The sequence below is a fragment of the Triplophysa rosa genome, linkage group LG9 (genome assembly GCF_024868665.1).
Source record: "Triplophysa rosa linkage group LG9, Trosa_1v2, whole genome shotgun sequence".
NCBI lineage: Eukaryota > Metazoa > Chordata > Actinopteri > Cypriniformes > Nemacheilidae > Triplophysa > Triplophysa rosa.
The window spans coordinates 1280191-1303446 of NC_079898.1; the positions used below are offsets into that span (position 1 = coordinate 1280191).

Below are 23256 nucleotides of genomic sequence, written 5' to 3' on the forward strand. Positions count from 1 at the left end.
ATGAACTGTAATACATAAAGGAAATCAATCTAAGAAAAATGAGGTATACGATATAGAATTAAAATAGGAGATTGTTACCGTGAAATATATTGTTATCGTGAAATAAAACTATTCATTCTGTGAAATAGATTTTTGGTCATTCTGCCCACCCGTAATCAGCTGGACAGCAAAAACGACACTATCACAGTCCATCAAGAATTTCTTTAATACAGGTTAAAGCAGTTATGCCTCCCTCTCCTTTCTTTCATTACATTTCTGACACCTAGATTTATGCTTTCTTTTACCAGACATTTTTACTCAGTCTCCTGCTCTTCATTACGGAACTTCATTTCGGAATACAACTACCACCTCAAGTCTGATTGGTCAAGCTGACGAATCCATTGGATTAGAGTCAGACTAAACCATTTTTAGGTAGGGGAGAGAAGCAGATATAAAAAAAATCATTAAAACATCAGGCACATTATTTTTTAAATAAAAATAAATATTTACAACACAAGGGAAATATAGTTTAACTGGTGGATTTTGTGGGGGCCCTGGGCAGTGGGGGAACCTATAATTGTCACCACTTTTCACCCCACTAGCGACGAATTGCGGCCTTTTCTATTTGGCTCTATACAGGATTATGATGTCATAAACAGAGGCAGTTACAAACTGCATTTTTTAAACTGTCTGTGGTAAACTGCAGGAAATTTCTGAGAGAGAGAGAGAGAGAGAGAGAGAGAGAGAGAGAGAGAGTACCAGCATCTAAAATGCATCTTTTTAATGGCTAAAAATATTGTGTATATATATATATATATATATTTTTTACATCTTTTTATCTTACAGCACCTATATCTTATATCTACAGAAGAACTGAGTAGTGTGTCTGCATTGTGACTGCATCTTTCAGATTGCAAGCACTATTTAACGTCATCGAAAAAGAAATGAAGGCCTCCCTAGGTTAAAATGAGTATTACATTTTATGTTTTTTTTTTAAGACAAATTACATTTACATTACATTTAGGGATTTACATCGATACGAGGCAATAATACAATAAGTGCTTATTCCAAGATACTAGTTTTTACAAAGCCGGAACAACTCCTATTGAGAGAGACAGTTAGTGTTTTTTTATGCTAGTAGTGTAAGGATATTCCTACGTATTAAGGAATATGAGTCTTCCAAGTTGGGGATCTCTTTAAGACGTGTTCTGGGAATAGTTAAAAGGTCTAGGCCAGAAGATCTAGACCCAAGGTTCCTTTTTTCTGCATAAATGGCAAAAATCCCAATTAGCGGTTTTGGAAAAAGCCATGCAGAATCATTTGAGTTTTTGAAAACTCTAAGCAAACTCTGCAACAAAAAATATATTGTTGTACAAACCAGTTGGTAAAATGGAATGCAATACCTTTGCTTAATCAACACATGTATAAAGTGCATGCTTCGTAGCCTGAGGTTTAAAAGAAACAACAGAAGTACAAATCTATGTGTCATTTCTAAGCCTTGGAGTTTTGGAGAAGTGCTGGAGTTGACATGTTGTCCGTGTGCTCTTTGATTGTATGCTTGCTGCATGCTGGGATTTTGTTGGCTTGTAGAGTTTTACTGTACTGGGAATTCCAGTCTCGTTCAAACACAGCTTTCATGATCTCCACAACTGTAGAGTTCATCTTATTCTGTTGATTGATCACGATCCCAACACCAGCGTTGAAGACAAACTCATTGGCCACCCAGTCAAAATTCCCTGCAAACCCAGGAACATGATGTACAGTAGGAGAAAGAAGCTTTCTTTCTATAATTTTGTATTGTGTAGAGTTGCACATGTGACATGATCAGAATAGTGTCTAATCTTGTAAATGTCTTGAAATAAAAATAAGCAGATGTGTCTGGTTTACTCACCAAGATAAACCGAGTTATCTGTCACCATGTATCTGTTACGATTAATGCCATACAGACGTCCGCCCCTCTGCTCACGCTGGATGAAGAATTTCTACATGAGGAATAAAATATTCACAGTATTATTAGTAAATATTATTTGTGTGGATTTACTCATTTTGAGTGTCAGTAAAGCTAAATCAATTCACCCAATCTGGAGATTTCTTAAATGTCTTAAATGTTTTAACTTAATTCTGTTGTACTTGGCCATAAACACAAATGATAAACCATTATTTGTGGCATGATATACTAGGTTACAAATTACGCACTAGTAATTGTTAAAGCGTAACTCTACGTGATTAAAAAGTAAATATTAATGGAAGCCTCCAGTCAGGAGTAACAGTTGGAATAGAATACAGGGGCGGCCTTTGCAATTCGGAGGCCCGAGGTCCCCCAACACTTACTTGTGATGAAAGACATATTTAATTAAATTTAATATATTAATATATTTATTTAATATATTTAATGATATTTTATTAAAGATTTAACTTTACACATGTATTTATAAAAGGAGTCCACCCCCATTCATTAAATTTATTTATACAGAACTAATTTCCTTTTTGTGATCTTCGTTAACAGCTATCAACAAATCTTTTTCACAGATTGTGATGACATATTTCCACAATAACACTTCGTGAATTTTGTATCCTTAATTAATGCATACATTATGTAACGGGGTGACTCCTTGGGGGAGGGTCATTTATCTTGTGTATTGAGCTGGGCAGATGTCGAGTTAACGGCCCTTTTAAAAGGCGGCAATTTCCTTTTACTTCCTTATTCCCGCCGTCATGCTGGCGTGTTTGTAGCAGGTGGTGCAAAGATTCTCCTTACCTCTCTTGAGTATTGAGCGTTAAGCTCATAGCAGCGCAGATCTGGAAACGATCTACATATTTTAGTCCTGTGGGATCTGCTTAAATGCGGTAAATTCATCTGCGTGAATTTGAACAAGGCGAAATCTCTCTGCGTGGGTCTGAAGGTGCTCAACTGGAGTGGCATATCTTTCTGGGTGTGACCCAGGCAGTTTGGTGGCATTGTGCGTAATCATTACTGGGGTCAGTTAAAGGGCGCTGCAGGAACCTGTCTGCCGCTGTGTGGCGGTACGCCATTTTATATCTCTGTTGAGGTGCTGTGGAGGAGTCTTCAATCTTCCCACGAGTGTATGCGTCGTGTGCGCGTGCGTGTGAAATTAGTTCCTTTCTTTTTGTGTGCGGATGGTTATTTGTGTAGATACATATCTAAATTTGTTGTTTTGAGTGAATTTAATTTGTTGTTTGGTTGCTTGTGTTTTTTTTGGTTATTACACAGCACGTGACTGCTGTAGTCCCAATTCTATTTTTGTGGCTCATCTTTTATTGTGCTCGTGGGTATTACCTGTTGAGAGGGTTTGTATTTTAAACATTTAATTCTTTTTTTTGCTTGTTTTCTTTTGTTTGTTTTGTGTGCTTCACCTTTTGTAAGGTTAGTTTGGGGTGAGTGTACCTGGGTTGGAATTTTTCTTTGATTTGGTTTACCTATGTTTTTTTTTTCTCTCCCAACATTGTATTTCCTGTGAAACCCTGAAATTGATGGCTATGGATATGTTAGGCTAGTGGGTCACTGTATGGTATGTGTGAACTAGTTTCTGTTATAGTGCTGTGAGAAATTTGGCTGACCCAAAATATTGACCAGCTATAGAGATAAATTAATTGTCAAAAACAAAGTTGGATACACACACCTCTGCTTGTTTCTTCCATTGATTTGGAGGGCCTGTCGCTGAAATTTTTTGTGGTAGATCCTCGTAGGTGAGGATCTTCGAGGGCTTGAATCAATATCTTTTATTAGCCCTGTCACAATTATAAAGTATGACACTAAAACCGACAGTAGGTTTTTTCCGTGTCTTTTTCAATTAATGAGTCATCCATTCAACTGATTTGTTCAAACAGTCTAGATGAATTCAACCCACTTGATTCAATCAGTAAAGAAACACCGCTATCTGTTACTCAAAGATGTGTAACTGTTCTGTCATGACTGTGGGAGGAACAGACGGTGTGGAGACTCAGATGCGGGTGAAAATAGAGAGAATCTTTATTTATAAACACAGTCCAGTAATTCGACAGCGGTCTCGAACACAGGAACCTCGTAAGCCCGGGGGGGAGGAGGACTTGACCCACTGGGATTTACGGAAGAGCAAAATCACCTCGGGAGATCTGGACCAGTATGGACCTCGAGAACCACGAGAGGCCACGGGGAGAGGACTCGACCCGACAACACTCACGGGAAAATCAGCAGTAGACACAGTCCGAGAGTTCCTGACCCACGAAGGGAACACGCACGGTGGGGAGAAGCCTCGAACCGCCGGCCGACTGGAGACGAGAGCGGCGACCTCAGTAGAAGAGATGCCGGGGTGTGAAGAGCTGGGAGGTCCGGGACGCCAATGAGAGCTAAGGGAGAGGTGAACAGAAAACTTTGAGAGCAACGGGTCTAGGCACGAGAAGCTAAAACAAGGAGAGAGTCCGAGAGAGTAACTAAGGTAAAAAGTCAGCACTAAGAGAAAACAAGAAACAACAAAAATAAATCAAAACTATGACTGAGATATTAATGAACTAACTAACAAGATGACTAGGATAACAAGACTAGGAATGGCCAGCGACGTGAACAATAAACAGCTGTCTGACACAAGACAAGAGGACAAAGGGATTAAATAGAGGGAGTCTAATGACGGGAATGAATGCAGGTGAAACATAATGAGGAACCAGGGGGGACTACTGATGGGGAACGAGCTACAGGAGTGATGGTGATGAGGTGATGGAAACCCGGTGAGGGAAAAGCCTGGCGGGGAGACACGGGGGTGGGGTGAGTGACACAGACACCGGACACGTGTAGAGCTGTCAAAAACGGCACTCCACATGTCGACAAAACAACACACACCCACACGAGACACAAAGCCAAGACAAGACTGAGATCATGACAGTACCCCCCCCCACCGGCGCCACTGGGCGCTTAAGGAGGGGGCTCACCTTGCTTCCGGTGGAAGTCCACGATCAGCGACCGGTCGAGAATGTTGCGAGACGGCACCCAACACCATTCCTCTGCACCATAGCCCTCCCAGTCCACCAAATACTGAAAACCCCGGCCTCAGCAATGTACGTCCATCAGCTTTCTGACCATGTACGTCTGCGACCCGTCCACGAGGCGCAGGGGGGGTGTGGGGCGCTTGCTGGCCGGGTTGAGCGGGGACGTGACGACAGGTTTGACCCTGGAAACCTGAAAAACAGGGTGAACTCGACCAAGACTTGGGGGGAGTTTGAGCCGGACGGCCACCGGATTAACCACCTTGGTGATGCGGTATGGGCCAATGAACCTGGGAGCCAGCTTCCGAGAGGGCACCCGGAGAGTCAGGTTCATGGTTGATAGCCATACCCGCTGACCACACACATAGGTCGGGGGAGAGGACCGGTGACGATCGGCCGCTGCTTTGGTCTTCAGGGAGGTTCGGGCCAGAACCCTTCTGGCCCTCGTCCAGGTGCGGCGACAATGCTGAACGAAGGCCAGAGCAGAAGGAACCGCAGCATCGAGCTCCTGTGAGGGGAACAAAGGAGGTTGGTAACCCACAGAGCATTCAAAGGGGGACATACCTGAGGAGGATACTGGGAGGGAGTTGTGGGTGTATTCAATCCAGGAGAGCTGTTGGCTCCAGGAACCGGGAGTCTGCGATGTTATACATTGGAGTCTGTGTTCGAGATCCTGGTTGGCTCGCTCACATTGCCCATTGGTCTGGGCATGGAAGCAGGAAGACAGACTCGCTGAGGCCCTGATCTGTCTACAGAACTCTTTCCAGAACCGGGAGGTGAACTGAGGCCCCCTATCGCACACGATGTCAGTGGGCAAGCCATGCAGGCGAAAGACGTGGTCCACCAACACTTGAGAAGTCTCCTGGGTGGAGGGAAGTTTGGGCAAGGGGATGAAATAGGCCGCCTTGGAGAAGCGGTCCACCACTGTGAGGATGACAGTGTTGTCGCCGGAGGGGGCAAGACCAGTGACAAAATCCATGGCAATGTGTGACCATGGGCGGGAGGGGATGGGAAGGGGGCAGAGCAGACCAGCGGGTGTGGGGGGGGGGCAGTGGTAGGGCTTACACTGAGCACAGACGGAGCAAGCTGACACAAACTGTCTAACATCTGAGGCCATGGACGGCCACCAAAACCGCTGATGGATGGATGCCAGGGTTCCCCGGACTCCTGGACAGAGGTGGGTAGAGTAGCCAAAATCTTTACTCAAGTAAAAGTACAAGTAACTAGAGAAATTGTTACTCAAGTAAAAGTAAAAGTCACTAGTTTAAAAATTACTTGAGTAAAAGTAAAAAAGTATGCAATGAAAAAACTACTCAAGTAGCTAGTTACTTAGTTACTTTGTATCTGATTATATAGGCCTACATAAAATTAATATTAACGCCAATATTTTAATATTACATTTTAATCAATATTTTTAATTATCATAAGCAGATATCGTTGCAATATACTAGAGAGACTAAAGAATAGACAAACACAGAAGAGACAAGCATTTCTGTAAATTTCATCTAGTCCTGATGTCAATGTAGTTTACACAACTTATTTAGAATAATAGACCATGTCAAACTAAAGCATGAACTAAACTCAGAGCATTTCCTAAGATGATCTAAAACATCTGCAGTGCTCTCTTAAATGAAATACACATTTTTGAACAAAGCTCATGTTTTCTCTTGCTGTGTCACGTGTGTGTTGTGAAACGTTCTTACTTGTTAACAGTGAACCACACGCCCATCAACAAGTTTTCTTCCTTCTCTTCTTCAAATGTATATTTCTGCAAGCCCACGTCTCTGTGTCTGACAGGTAACGCGCATGTTGCGGTGTCTGACGAACAGGTCGCACGGGTGCACGCATATGGCGTTCATTTATCATTACTGGCAAACAATATGACACATTTGCAGTTTTGATTGTATAGATATAGATTAATATCCACTTCATCCAACGCTCTTTGTGTTCTGCGTGTTCTTAAGTTTCGTGCTACGAGGAGTGAGTAATCCTGCTTCAGATGATTCAGATCGTGCTGCGAACTGAACAAATCATTTGAACTGATTCATTAGCCTATTCAAATGGTTTTGCCCATTGTTCAATTAATGCTTTCAAAAGAATCGACTCAAAAGAATCGATCACTCGGGAATGCCCGTAAAAAGAGACGACGACCTTGAAATAAACAACGCATTTTAAAAAGCATATTTTAAAATGAAGGAACGTCACGCAATGTAAGTAATGTAACGAAGTAAAAGTACAGATTTTCTATTAGAAATTTACTCAAGTAAGAGTAAAAGTACACACTTTTAATTTAACTTAAAAAGTACATATTTTCCAAAATGTTACTCAAGTAAATGTAACGAAGTAAATGTAACACGTTACTACCCACCTCTGCTCCTGGATGGCCGACCAACTTAGAGGAATCACTCCACGGTAGAACCTCGGGGCACAGCACAGCCGGGACAAGCAACCGACCCACCGGACACTCTCTCGGTACTTGCACCACTCGACCAGCCTGCTCTACTCGATGTTCGAGATCCCAGGTGGCAGCTCCGATCACCATCTCCTTGGAGAGTATGGGTTTGGTCGAAGGCTCCCCTCCAGGGATCTTGAAGAGGCGAGAGAGCGTGTCAGGTTTGATGTTCTTGGCTCCCGGCCGGTACGAGATGGTGAAGTTGAACCGAAAAAGAGTGCCCAGCAGGCCTGGCGCGAGTTCAGTCTCTTGGCTGAACGGATATATTCTAGATTCTTATGATCCGTCCAGACCAAGAAGGGCTGCGCTGACCCCTCCAGCCAGAGACGCCACTCACCCAAAGCCAGGCGGACCGCCAGCAGCTCTCTGTTACCGATGTCATAGTTTCGTTCAGCAGGGCTGAGGCGATGGAAATAGAAATCACAAGGGTGCACCTTCCTATCATGACTAGAGCGCTGAGATAGAACCGCACCTATTCCGACATCAGATGCATCGACCTCGACAATTAATTGCCGCTCAGGATCTGGAAAACAAAGCACAGGAGCAGAGACAAATGGGACTTGAGGTATCAAAGGCTAACTGAGCTTGGGGATTCCACCTGAACAAGACCTTGGTGGAGGTTAATGCCGTGAGCGGCACGGCCATCTGGCCAAAACCCCGGATAAATCGCCGGTAAAAGTTGTCGAAACCCAGGAACCGCTGAAGAGCTTTACATGAGTCGGGAACAGGCCACTCGGCGATGGCTCTGATCTTGGCGGGATCAGGGTTGATGCCTCTGGACGAAACTATATGGCCAAGGAACGAAACTGTGACTGTGTGAAATTTGCACTTCTCCGCTTTGAAAAAAAGTTGATTCTCTAATAACTGCTGGAGAACCTCTCTGACGTGTCGGGCGTGTTCTTGGAGAGAGGGGGAAAAATGAGAATATCATCCAGGTACACAAAGACAAAACGATTGATCATGTCACCCAACACGGCATTTATGAGGCCCTGGAAGACGGCAGGAGCATTGGTCAAACCGAACGGGAGAACCAAATACTCGTAGTTTCCCTAAGGCGTGTTGAATGCCGTCTTCCACTCGTCCCCCTCCCGGACACGAACTTGGTGATAGGCATTGCGGAGGTCTAGCTTGGTAAAGACACATGCTCCCTGCAAGAGTTCGAAGGCAGTTGACATGAGAGGCAAGGGGTACTTGTTCTTAACGGTAATCTCATTCAAACCTCGATAATCAATACAGGGCTTTCTTCTTCTGGACGAAGAAGAAACCCGCACCAGCCGGGGAGGAGGAGTGGCCAATGATCCCAGCTTGTATACACTTGTGAATATACTTGTTCATGGCCTCTCTCTCAAGGGCAGAGGCACCCCTTAGGCGGAGAAGTGACCAGGAGGAGATCTATGGCGCAGTCGTAGGGGCGATGCGGAGGGAGAGCGGTGGCTCGCGACCTGCTGAACACAGTGTGCAGATTGTGGTATTCCGCCGGGACCCTAGACAAATCGGCAGCTTCGACCTGCAACACAGAAGACACAAAGACAGGAGACGGAGCAGAACCTAGACAAGACGCGTGACAAGAGGGGCTCCAGGCCAAAACATAATTTTTAACCCAATCAATGTGAGGATTGTGCTGTGACAACCAAGGATGCCCTAATATGAGGGGGGTATTGGGAGAATCGAGGTTGTACATCTCAATACACTCACAATGATTCCCAGAAAGAAAGAAAGCCTTATGTGAGGTGTAACGTGAGTTATGATGGCGAATGGGAGACCCGCTAGCGTCTGGACCGAGATGGGCTTGGCGAGAGGCTTGACAGGAATCTTCCATTGGCTAGCAGTGGCAGCGTCGAGGGAAACTTCCCTCGGCACCCGAGTCGAGGAGTGCTTGGCCGGTATGGCTCCGACCGGCATATAAAATCCGGAACGGCAACACGGAGCGGGAAACAGGAGAGCTAACAGGAATGACGCCCACCCGGACTCTCCGAATTACAGGTGGGCGGGATCTTTTAGCGGACATTGGACGACCTGGTGCCCGGGCTTCCCACAGTAGAAGCAATGTCCTCCTAGCAGACGCTGCTGCTTCTGCAGTGAAGATAGCCTTGAACGGCCCAGTTGCATCGGCTCCTCGTTGGAGCTTGCCCCAACTACTCTCGGAGTAGCGTTGGTGTCCCGGACACACCAGGAAGGTGGTGAGGGTTGGCGGCGTCGGCGGTTGTTTATCCGGCTCTCGACTCGCAGACACAGATTGGTGAGAGCATCCAGATTCCGAGGAGGATCGAGGGCGGCGATCTCGTCAGCAATGGCCAGGCTCACCAGTCGCAGGCGGCCGCCAGCGTTTGAAACTTGATGGAGTAATCGGTGATAGAGCCGCCTGCTCCCCCTGGGCCGATCTGTCGAACAGCCTCGTCATCTCTGCATGGAACTCCGCAAAGGAGAGGCAACAAGGAGCCTGGGCGTCCCACACGGCAGTCCCTCATTCACGGGCTCTGCCTGTCAGCAGAGTGAGTACAAACGCCACCCTTGATTCTTCGGCATGGCTGGAGGGAGAACACCAGAGCACACTGGGAGAGGAAAGGCCGGCAGGCATAGGGATCTCCCACTGTAAACCGGGGGGCTGTTGACATGAGCATCCGTCTCTGCTGGGTGACCTCTCGACGAGTAGCCGGAAAAAGCCGGCTCATGACGAGCTCCCGTCATACCTCGCTGAGCTGGGCGGTGAGGATTCCGACTTCCTGAGCGGTGACGTTCAGCCGTGTGACCTGGTGTCCGAGTGCCACCCCTTGTTGTTGCAGGGCACTGCGGAGAGGATCCATCCCCGCTGAGTCTCCAGTATGGTCAGACCATTCTGTCATGACTGTGGGAGGAACAGAGGATGCGGAGACTTATAAACACAGTCCAGTAATTCCACCAGGCGACACCGGCCTCGAAACCAGGAACCTCGTAAGCCCGGGGGGGAGGAGGACTCGACCCGACGACACTCACGGGAGAATCAGCAGTAGACACAGTCCGAGAGTTCCTGACCCACGAAGGGAACACGCACAGTGGGGAGAAGCCTCGATCCGCCGGCCGACCGGAGACAAGAGCAGCGACCGCAGTAGAAGAGATGCCGGGGTGTGAAGAGCTGGGAGATCCGGGACGCCAACGAGAGCTAAGGGGGAGGTGAACAGAAAACTTTGAGAGCAACGGGTCTAGGCACTAGAAGCTAAAACAAGGAGAGAGTCTGAGAGAGTAACTCGTAACTTACTAAAAGAACGTGCCAGCAGCTGACACGTTCAGCTGCTGGCTTTGTGTGGAAATTTTAGTTGGCAAAAAGACAAAATTAATATGACTTTGAGGGTCTTTTTATATGATTTTGGTGAAACTTTTGCCCCAAGCCCCTTCAACACTGGTTTGTGCACAACGGTATAGCAGGGCAGGGCTCTTTTTCGAGTGCAAGTGGAGGCTCCTCCAGTTGTGAGGTGAAAACGGGCTGAAACATAGCAAAGGCCCTACTGATAAAAAGGTAAACTGACCTAACCAAATCAACAGAGGTGTAAGAGTACCTGAAAACCATACTTAAAAGTAAAAGTACAGATAACTTGCAATGAAAATGACTACATTACAAGTTAAAAGTCATGAATTCCAAAACAACTTTGAGTAAAAGTCTTAGAGTATCTGATTTTAACAGTTTTTCGGTATTTGACTCATACTGAATGTAGGCTCAAAGCAGCACTAGTCCTCACTTAAGTGACATGTCAGTGAAAAACAAGAAACAGCTGATCCGTGAGGAGAGCAATCGCATCAAACTGAACACCTCAAAATTGCAACGTCTATTACAAACGCTCAAGTGCTCATAAGGAAACCGCATTCGCATAAAGAAGCCATGTTGACAAGTTTCAGTAAGTAAGGCAAAATGCACAACATATAGTACCTTCAAGTCAAAGTCAAAGTCTGCTTTATTGTCAGTTCTGCCACATGTACAGTACATACACATAGAGGATTGAAATTGCGTTACTCTCAGACCCTTGGTGCATACAGATAACACTATCACAGAATAAATATATGTATAAAAAATACATATATATATAATATGTATTTTTATACATATATTTATTCTGTGATATATATTTATACAAAATACAACTTTACAAGCAGGGATATTTAAAAAAGAAAAAAAGATAATGGCAGATAGAGAGCAAACCGGTGAAATGTACAACTGTGCAGATGTGAGGTAGTGCAAAGAGCTTATTAGTCTGTTTAAAGTGACAAAGAGAGCAGGCTTTGTTTATTCTGTCAGATGAGGTAGTTGAAGAGGGGCAGACCGATACTGAATGAGGTAGTGAGCTGTGTGACTAGTGACTGGTGGAGGTCAGTGTATGTTGTGGTGGGGGGTTGGGAGTGGAAGGACCTGCGGATGTGGTCAGAGTTCAGTGGTGCATGGGGCAAGAGAGAGGAGGGGGCAGGAGATTAGCTTCCTGACTGCCTGGTGGATGAAGCTCTCCTTTAGTCTGCTGGTCCTGGTCTGGAGACTCCGCAGTCTCCTGCCTGATGGCAGCAGCCTGAAGAAGCTATGTGTCGATTGGGTGGGATCACCTGCAATGCTGAGGGCTTTGCGGGTGAGACGGGTTTCATAAATGTCCTGGAGGGTGGAGAGAGAGACACCAATGATCTTCTCAGCTGCTCTCACTATGCATTGGAGGGTCTTACGGCAGGACGCGTTTGCAGGCGCCATACCACACAGTGATGCAGCTGGTCAGAATGCTCCCGATGGTGCCTCTGTAGAAGGTGCACATGATGGGGGCTGGGGCTCTGGCTCTTCTCAGTTTGCGGAGGAAGTAGAGATGCTGCTGTGCTTTCTTGACCAGTGCTGCGGTGTTGCTAGTCCAGGAGAGATCCTCAGTGATGTGCATGCCCAGGAACTTGGTGCTGCTCACTCTCTCCACAGTCGCACCATTGATGGTCAGAGGAGCATGCTGAGTGTGTACTCTCCTGAAGTCAACAACAATCTCCTTCGCCTTCTCCACATTCAGAGAGAGATTGTTGTCACTGCACCACCTGGCCACCTGGCCATAAACTAAAATTCAATACATTTGAATGCAACTTCTACTCATGAATTTAAAGGCTGTTGCTGGATTGTTGAAGATAAATGTCATATTATGAGACTATGCATTACAGTATGTTACACAGAGTTTACAAACTCTAGCTACGTTCTGTCCTAAGAACAAATGATGTAACCCAACAAAGTACAGAATTAGTTACAAACTAGCTATTAGCTAATAAACCTTTAGTGTGGACTTCTCCACATTGCGAATAAAGTATTACTGATGCATTTCATTACCATGACATCAATGGCATGCAGTTCGGTTGCACAGATGGTAACAGCAGTAAACTGTTTTTAAAGTGTTCTGTTCTCTCCATCTACCAGACAGCAAGGCGAGCTATTCAAGAGACAGAACAATGAATGTAATGTCTTTCACAAATGACTGGTCAGGTGCAGTTGACAGGTATAACTGGAACACAACTGAAAACACTATATAGTCATCACTATAGGTGCATAGGAGAAAATCAGTACTGAACTTTCATCATTGCACTGATGACTTAAAAAATAAGATCTGTGCATAATTAGAGAGAAAGTGCTAATGGATAAATATTAATTAAGATAAATAGCTCAAAGAGCTTTTACAGTCATACGTCAACCTGTTCTCTGTCCACAAGATAAAATCCTGAAAATTCGTTTAAAATGTCTATGACGCCAATCCCTGCAAAGATTTCACAGGATGAGCGCTTTAAATCAACATTCAAAACTATTCAAAATCAGAATGTTTCTTTCAATATTTAGAAGTGCACTATATATAGATGTAGATGAATTGAGTTTTTAAAAAGTTATGCTTACACGACAACATTGTCAAAACGATCTGTGTTCGTACTGATTCGTAAAAACAAGTAAAAACGCTGTAGTAGCTGGAAATGTCTATTTGTTTTCGCCTAAAATGCCGAACAAACAGCCACAACACATGAAAAGTTTTCTGTTTAGTGATGTACTGGCACTTTCGTCTGAGGCTCTGAGCATCTCTAACTTGACTGTGTTAAGACACAAACTAAATATTTCCTATCCAAACACAATTCATTTTCCTTTGAATTACACATTTTTATCATGTAATCAAACAGTACTTAAGTGGTTAAAGTCTAATTTTATTAAAGACTGTTACTCAGAGAAAGCGTTTAGTCTGCGAAAGCGTTCTCTTAATAGTCTGAAAATGAGCGACGCCAGGTTGTTCCATCACAGCGCTTGCAAAAACCTTTACTCATTCGGTTCCCCTTTGGTGGAATGAACTGTCAGCCTCCACATGAACTGCAGCATCCTTCACAACTTTCAAAAAACAACTAAAAACATACCTGTTCCGCATTTGACTAACCAATAACTGTCTGTCTGAAAAAATCGTATTGTTTATTCTCTCCTTTGCTTACTCCAGCTTTAATCCTCCTAGTAGCATGGCCTTGTAAACTAACGCTACTGTTTAGCGTGTTGACAAAATGTTTATATGCTCTACTACTTGTAAGTGGCTTTGGATAAAAGCGTCTGCCAAATGAATAAATGTAAATGTAATAGCTGATGGGTCAAGAAAGAAAGAATGTGTACAGGACCAGTGTTGGGCAGTAACGCGTTACTGTAGTTTGATTACTTTTTTGGTAACAGTAATTTAACGCGTTATAATTCCTAAAATAGTAATTAGATTATAGTTCCAAGCCCAGGCAACTATACGTTACAGCTGCGTAACATCGTTGCCGTTGTATCGTTTTATCATTTAAATTGTAAAAAGCGAAATAACTTTTTCAAAGTCTGGATGCCTGCCTGTCGCACCCGCGACGTCATCAAACTGAAACGTGCCTGCGCGGAAAGTACTACCAAAGCCACTTCATGGAAAGCCTGCCACCTTAAGCTAAAAATTTGTAATGGCCAATTGTATCGCCGCTCGGAACGCAGGCAAGGAGACTAGACACAGGATATGATTGGCTGAGGTGCCTCTCTTGATCGATGTTAGCCTTTATGCTCCAATTGTAAGTATTACAGACCCATACATCTCCCTATCACAAGACAATCTTTGGTACTACCAGTGAAAACAAACTCAGCATGGAGAGAGAAACGTATGCGTTCTCTAGCTGGAAATACAATCATTATTTTGAGTTTATTTCTGTCAAAGGCAAGAGCATTGTTGTGCGTTGTCGGACATGTGGAGGTAAGCAAACCCCTCTCTCCCACGAAAAACAACCTGAAGAGGCAGTACAGCACGGTTAAACTTCTGGAGAAAGTAACGTCACCAGGCACGTTGAGCAATGAATCAACTTCTACTGTCGAGTGCCAGGCTGCTATTAGTAACATGTTATGTTTTGTCAGACTAGTTTTTTCTGCTCTAACGCTGTTATATTTGTTAAATGACGAAATCATCATAGAAATATGCAGAAGCACTAGTTAAGATATACAAGTTACAAGAAACTAAGGAGAGACTTTTTACATTATGGAGTATGCAGGTTTAGAAATACTAGCTAACATATGAAAAAATGTTTTAAGTTAAAATGTCACAGAGTTGAATTATTATTATTATTTATGACAGGCTTTACCACTGCGTTCCAAATTATTATGCAAATTGGATTTAAGTGTCGTAAACATTTAATTTTATATTGTTCAATTAAACTTATGGATGGTATTGTGTCTCAGTGCTCTTTGGATCACTGAAATCAATCTCAGACACCTGTGATAAGTAGTTTGCCAGGTGAGCCCAATTAAAGGAAAACTACTTAAGAAGGACGTTCCACATTATTAAGCAGGCCACAGGTTTCAAGCAATATGGGAAAGAAAAAGGATCTGTCTGCTGCCGAAAAGCGTCAAATAGTGCAATGTCTTGGACAAGGTATGAAAACATTAGATATTTCACGAAAACTTAAGCGAGATCATCGTACTGTGAAGAGATTTGTGGCTGATTCAGAGCACAGAAGGGTTCGTGCAGATAAAGGCAGAATGAGGAAGGTTTCTTCCAGACAAATTCATCGGATTAAGAGAGCAGCTGCAAAAATGCCATTGCAAAGCAGCAAACAGGTATTTGAAGCTGCTGGTGCCTCGGGAGTCCCGAAAACCTCAAGGTGTAGGATCCTCCAGATGCTTGCAGTTGTGCATAAACCTACTATTCGGCCACCCCTAACCAATGCTCACAAGCAGAAACGGTTGCAGTGGGCCCACACATACATGAAGACTAATTTTCAAACAGTCTTGTTTACTGATGAGTGCCGTGCAACCCTGGATGGTCCAGATGGATGGAGTAGTGGATGGTTGGTGGATGGCCACCATGTCCCAACAACGCTGCGACGTCAGCAAGGAGGTGGCGGAGTCATGTTTTGGGCTGGAATCATGGGGAGACAGCTGGTGGGCCCCTTTAGGGTCCCTGAAGGTGTGAAAATGAACTCTGCAAGGTATGTAGAGTTTCTGACTGAGCACTTTCTTCCATGGTACAAAAAGAAGAACCATGCCTTCCGTAGCAAAATCATCTTCATGCATGACAATGCACCATCTCATGCTGCAAAGAATACCTCTGTGTCATTGGCTGCTATGGGCATAAAAGGAGAGAAACTCATGGTGTGGCCACCATCCTCCCCTGACCTCAACCCTATTGAGAACCTTTGGAGCATCCTCAAGCGAAAGATCTATGATGGTGGGAGGCAGTTAGCATCAAAACAGCAGCTCTGGGAGGCTATTCTGACATCCTGCAAAGAAATTCAATCAGAAACTATCCAAAAACTCACAAGTTCAATGGATGCAAGAATTGTGAAGGTGATATCAAAGAAGGGGTCCTATGTTAACATGTAACTTGCCCTGTTAGGATGTTTTTGATTGAAATAGCTTTTGATTTCAGTAAATATGACCTCCTAATGCTGGAAATTCAACAATTGACCATTTTCAGTTTTTTACAACCTATGAAATGTTTTCAAACTCTGTTGTGCATAATAATTTGGAACAGTGCATTTTGAGTTTTTCATTTTTTAAATAAATACTGTTGTCAGTGGGAGGTTTGTTCAATAAAATTCCAAATGTACCCTAACTGTTGATTACTTGAAAATTATACTGACTGTCATTTGCATCGACAAATTAGGAAAACCAGAGAAAGATATCATTTGCATAATAATTTGGAACGCAGTGTAGTATGGAATAAGCAGAAAGAATGTATTAAAATAATTAAAGACGAGATAGAGTATGCACTCCCCAATAAAGTTTAGTCTTGAGAAGGCTAAAGAGGTTATTTTGTGTTTTTGAGGGGTGGGGGGTAGTAATGTAACTAGTAATGTAATGAGTAGTGTAACTAATTACTTTAAAAAAGTAATCATACCAGTAACTTGATTACTTTTAAAAGGAATAATCAGTAATCAGTAATTTAATTACATTTCCAGAGTAACTTGCCAAACACTGTACAGGACAGATGAAAAGCAAATGAAGTGTATGATTTGGACGGATGCACACTTACCGCTTCCAGTGAACAATTGATGGAGTCCATGCACAGAGATTTCAGAGACCATAGAAAGTTAAAGGTCAGATGGTCTGTCTGCTCCCAACAGCTCACTAACATGCACACTTTCATGTTCTTTTTCAGAATCAACGCTTCCCGGAGCATGTTGTCAATCTGTGACCAGTACCTGTTAGATGACACAGTAAAGAAATAAGTGTTGCGTTACATAGTACACAGTAGGACACCTACAGCTCAATATATGTGGGCCACTTTTCTCCATCTGTTGTGTGCAGGGGTAGAGGTGAAACACCTAAAAGCTGAAATGTCATGGACACAGCAGTTATGTGCAGTTCATGGCTGGTGAGGCATTGACTTCTTCAGAATCAGATTGACAAATAAAGAAGCCCAAAACAGTAACTCATTCACTATTGAATTTGCAGCATGCACATTGACTGGTTAAGTTTCATATCTCATCGGCATTCTTTAATTTACACACTCATAGGTAAGCTACATTTTTGGCTAAGAATGAACGTCACATTTATAACGGCAATTCCACAATTCATATTCATTCAATACAAATGAAAGTACTGGTGTACAAAAAACAGATTTTAATTTTGACCCTAATTGAAATATTTGCATGTTTTTATGATGCTTTAATCCATTTGAATACAGACAAAAGGATAACAAGAACAACAAAAGAATATTTTTAAATATTGGATTGTTTTTTCTTAGTCTGATCACATTTTTTATAAATTGAAAACCATTTATGGCCTTACCTTCAGGCCTATTTGTAAATAAGTAAATGAAGTCCATGCGCATATCCTTCTCCATGAAAATCTCTGTCACCATAGATATACAGTATAATCTTCTGTTTTGACAGTCAGTCGGAACAAAAAATAAAATAAACTGAGTGCTGCAGGCAGAACACTTGACTTTCTGATATCGCTAACTTATTGGCGCCTACAGTATAAGCCTCAGCTGTTGGGCTCACCTCAGTTGCAGCACGGCAACTGTCTGCCTCACCATGAGCATTTTCAGTACGGTTTTATGTCAGATTAGCAATCCTTAATATGTTACACACAATCATTAAAGATATTAGCTAGACTGTGGAAAGTCAGAGGTGGGGCTAGGCTTGTCGCTGCCTCACCTCTTGTTTCTCCCGTGTATTTGAACACAAAATGCACAAATTCAGCGATTTTTACTATTTTATTTATCAAAATGATTGGAATCATACAAAAAACAAATGTATAAGCACAGACCTGTTGACAAATGTATTTTATGTTGGCATAATTATTTTTTCATGATGACTCTGCCTCACCTGCATCCCCTAGCCTACCTATAGGCAGAGCAGGCAGTTGCCTATAGGGTCACAGGCTAAGGTGGGGCCTCCATAACTGTTACGTGTCTCCAACTTTGACGCACATAACATCAAACTACTGCAAGAATGCTTTGAAAGCATATACGCAGCAGTCTGAGTCTTGGCTGTGCGCACCTGTCCTAATATGCATAGTTTTACGCATGTCCCCGCATCTCTTTACAGTCATTGGCCTTGTTTGTCACCACAAAAGATTATTTTCACGCGTTTTAAAACGCTTGCCTATTTCAACTTTCTATCGATTTCCCACTCTAAGTGCGTGCACATGTAGATGCCAGTTCTCATACAGCGCAAGGCTAGCAAGTTCTCTACTGCATCTTTTTGCGTGTCTTATATACTGTAAGTTACTGTGAAATTCAAGTTTATGTCAAAAACATATGAAAACAGTCCATTATATTTTAAGTGAAAGGAAACAGTTGGATATGTAACACTATATCAGATCAGTGAATTAAAGTGACTGTTGTTATTTCGGAATAATCACACTGTCAGGCTTATTCTCTGGCTGCATTACATTATCCCTTACCTATAGACTGAAAACCTGCTGCTGTTTTTGTTGTCATTGTTAATGAAACAACAAAATACAAAATCATGAACTGCTCTTCACTAAAGAAGTTTTGTTTCATTATTTTAAATCACTGTGTTTATTTAATTCATACAGTGAAGAAGCAGTGTTTCATTTCTACATTATTCAGTTTCTTTGTTAAAATACTACTGGACTGTTAAATAACCCACTGTACCTGATAATAAGATTTCGTCAACCCCCACATTGGCTTAATAGTCTGTTATTTTTTCTTTCTTTTGGAGTGGACCAGACCTACAGTATCCCTATACACTTGTGCACCTGTCAAGTTATAGCCTATTGGTCCGGTCTCTGAATATAGGCTATAAAGAGAACAAACACTTTTCTGCGGCTGACTGAATTTAAGTCATTTATTTATTGATGGTGCTTTCTTCCCATTTGAAATATATACTCATCCAAAAGAGTGGAAAAGTGATGGCTGTGTTACTGTAAAATTGTTGTAAAAAATAACTTAAAAAATAAATCCTAGCTACCCTAAAATTGTATTTTGAAACAATTTTAAATTGAAATAGACTTTGTAATAATATCATTAATGTAACAATACCAACAGACTGAAGGACGATGCCACACAGTGAAACTGAAGTAGACTGATGAATGTTTATTGCAGGGATCGGGTGAACAGCAGACTGGTAAGTAAATCCAAAACGTCTTGGTTATGGATGTAACCTCAGTTCCCTTTCTGTCGGTCTCTCGACATTGTGTCGAACCGACAGAATGGGGTTTGTCTTGAGAACCTATCATCTTCTGAGTATCTAGAAAAGGCCAATGAAAATTGGCGAATGAAATTTGCATGCCGGACTCCTCCCCGGATGTCCGGGTATAAGAGGGAAGCCGGCGTGCTCATTCATTCACCTTTTGTTCTTCAGAGCCTACGCATCTGATGAGCTTCTCTACAATCTTTGGTGATCATTTTGCTGCTGGAATCTTTGACGCGGTACAGCGGACGGTCCCTTCCTGCAGTGACTCTCCCCTGGGCGTCTTGGCAGTTCCGAAAGTGTTCGAGCAAATTTCCTTTTCTAAAAGAGCAAATTTCTCCAGCGTGGCTTGTCCCGCTGTTCTCATGGGTGCCAAACACTCATCGAGGAGGGGGACGGACACGATGCCTGCTTCCAGTACGCTGGGGCAGACGTTGTGGATACGTCCTGCCCGCACTGCGGGCGGTGATGATTCAGACATTGTGTCACGGGTGGCTGTGTTCCCACGGGACTCAGCCACCACCTCGTTTGCTCCCCGTTCCGTGGCGGCAGGAATACGGCCCTGCCGTCCGCTACAGCAAGCAACGAGGGTGATATGAGGATTACTGTGAGCGATAATCCGCCAGCCACTGGCTCACGGATTGTTCGCACCTCGTCTTGCTCGTCTGACCGTTCCCCAGGAGATGGTCCGCCATTTTATTCCTCAATCACGTATTCGGACACGATGCGTGATGATGAGATGTCTCTTGCAGCATCGGGGGGTGACGTACTGCCATCCGACTCTGACGATTCCTCGGGCTCCCTCCCTCGGGGGGTTCGAGCACAGGAAGAAGCGGATGTCGAAATGTCAGCCATGCTTTCCCGGGCTGCCGTGGGTGTTGGGTTGCAGTGCCCGCACTGCCTCTCCCGGCGCTCGCGGCTGGCTACATGGCGCCTCGGGTTTATGCACGCCCTCAGTGCCGTGTTTACCGGAAGTGCATGAGGAACTTAGTAAGACCTGGAAACTCCCCCTTTCCGGCACGTTTCACGTAAAACAAAGTTCTGTCACCCTCTCTTCCCTCGAGGCTGGGACAGCTAGAGGATACGTCGATGTCCCCCAGGTGGAGTATGCCACCGCGGTGCACTCGTGCCCGTAGGCGGCGGCCACCTGGGGGTGGGGCTCGACCTAGACTCCCGTCCAAAGCATGTGGTGTCTCGGCATCTCTGGTGTCGAGAGCCTACATTGCGGCGGACCAAGCTGCCTCCTCTCTCCATGCTATTGCTGCTGCCAGGCCAGGGCATTGAGAGAGCTCCACGAGGGTAAGACCGACCCAGCGCTTATGCAGGAACTCCGCGCCGCCACCGACCTCGTTCTACGGGCAACCAAGGTGACCACGCGGGCCCTGGGTCGGACGATGTCCACGCTTGTGGTCCATGAGAAACCCCTCTGGCCGATCCTTGCGCAGATGAGTAACGGCGAGAAGGTCCGCTTTCTCGACGCACCCGTCTCGCAAGGGGGGGCTGGTTGGTGTTACTGTCGAGCCGCAGCGGCCCCGCTCACCCCCCGCCCGTCGGGGGCACGAGACCCGCACGCGACCTCCCCCGGAGGGTTCTCGACAGTAAAGAAGCAGTCCTCCATGCCCCGACTCGGCCGCCTCGGCCATCGAGTCCCGTGCACTGTCTGCTTCCCAGCAGCCCTGGTCCTCTTCGACGCCCTCCAGCTCTGGCGCCCCCCACTCAGGCGGCCCCCCTGGAGGAGACAGCGAAGAGGAGACCATCGCCCCATCAGCAGCCGCGGCGAAGCGGCCCTCATGGGAAGACCTCAGGGGGATCGAGGCTACCATTGGGCCCGACCCTAGCCACATCGCTGGGAAGTCGGATAGGGACGGATACTGCCCCGTCTCTCCATCTGCTGGCTCCCTTCGGGGGGATAGTGCCCACTTACTCTCAAAAAAGAGAGTTTCCTCTCTCTCTGGGTTATCACAGCCGCTCCCACCCTCTGCACGACGGTGAACGGCAAACTCGACGTTGCGTCATGGCGAAGCGCAATGTCGAGTATAAACACCAGCCCTCAGCACTCTCAGTCAGACAGTGCGTTGAGCTACGCAGTCGCCAGGCAGGAAAAACAGCAGAGCCGATCTCCTCCCCGGGGACCTCCCCCAGCAAGGAATCCGTACTGCTAGCCATCGAACCACCCCCCGGGGGATGATGAAAAAGATCGTACCTTTAGTCCCCCTGTCTCATTTCTGGGAGCCTGTCCGGCTTCCCAGACTGTCAGGCTGGCTAGGGAAGACGATCCGTCTCGGCTACGGGCGCCTCATGCCCGCCAAGTTTCAGGGCATCCGATATACCTCAGTCAGAGGCTACGATGTTCCCGTACTTCGGGCCGAGGTCGCCACCCTTCTGGCGAAGGCAGTGATCTAGCCCGTCTCACCAGCCGAGATGTTTAACGGGTTTTACAGCCTGTACTTCATTGTCCCCAAGAAAGGCGGGAGGTTGCGCCCTATCTTGGGTCTGTGTGTTCTGAACAGGCACCTACACAATAGCTGCCTTTCAGGTTGATCACGCAGAAGTGCATCCTGACGTCCGTCAGGTGTCAGGACTAGTTCATGGCAATCAACCTGAAGGACGCGTACTTCATGTCTCGATCCTCCCTCGACATCGGCCGTTCCTATGGTTCGCGTTCGAGGGACGAGCATATCAGTACAGGGTCTGTCCCTGTCTCCACGAGTCTTTACGAAGGTCGTGGAAGCCTCCCTCCTTCCCCTTAGGGAAGGAGGTGTGCGGGTACTAAACTGAAGCTCTCAGGCAGTCAGCGGTCCCCCGAAACAATTTCAGAGGCACTTGGGATACATGGCATCCTCGTCGGGGGTGGTCCCCCTCGGGTCGATGCACATACGACCGCTCCAACACTGGCTACAGAGTCAAGTTCCTTGGAGAGCGTGGCACACCGGCAGCATGCGTATGGTCATCACGCTTTTCTGCTGACACACCCTAACCCCCTGGTCTCCCATGACCTTCTTGCGGACAGGGGTCCCCTTAGGGATACCTCCCTGTAGGGTTGGGGTGCTGTGTGCATCGGGCACGCAGTGTCAGGACGGTGGACGGGCCCCCGCCTGCGTTGGCATTTCAACTGCCTAGAGTTGTTGGTTGTGCTACTTGCATTGAGGAGGCTACTACCTCTCGTGCAGGGCAAGCACGTGCTGGTCCGGTCGGACAGCACAGCTGCTGTGGCGTATATCATTGGTGGCATTCGCTCACGGCAGCTAACATGACTCGCCCGGCGCCTCCTCCTCTGGAGTCAGCAGGTGATCAGTTCCCTGCAGGCCACACACATCCCAGGCGTCCTGAACCAGACAGCCGATGCGCTCTCTCGTCAGTCGACGCCTCGCGGAGAGTGGCGACTCCATCCCCGCGCAGACGGCTCATTTGGGAGCAGTTCGGCCAGGCACAGGTGGTCCTGTTGCCTCCCCGGACTCCACCCATTGTCCGCTTTGGTACTCCCTGTCCGAGGCAACCCTTGGCACGGATGCCCTTGCGCACAGCTGGCCGAGGGACAAGTGGAAGTACGCTTCCCCCCAGTGAGCCTCATTGCACAGGTCCTGTGCAAGGCCAGGGAAGAGGAGCATCAAGTGGTACTTGTTACGCCCCTTTGGCCTAACCAGGACTTGGTTCTCGGAGCTAAGGATCTGACAACAACTCCCCCCTGGCCGCTCCCCCTGACAAACTGCTTCCCCAGGGGAAGGGGCACGTTA

The 23256-nt window shown here is 45.7% G+C and overlaps 1 protein-coding gene across 1 annotated transcript in view; it reads right to left on the reverse strand.

Moving 5' to 3' along the window:
* Positions 1–757: 757 nt before the first annotated feature.
* LOC130559661 (inactive phospholipase D5) overlaps positions 758–23256 on the reverse strand; it is a 133888-nt gene continuing 111389 nt past the window's right edge. Inside the window, 3 exon segments of the mRNA XM_057342870.1 lie at positions 758–1715; positions 1871–1961; positions 16891–17059. Coding sequence (XP_057198853.1) covers positions 1471–1715; positions 1871–1961; positions 16891–17059 — 505 coding nt within the window. The 3' untranslated portion in view covers positions 758–1470.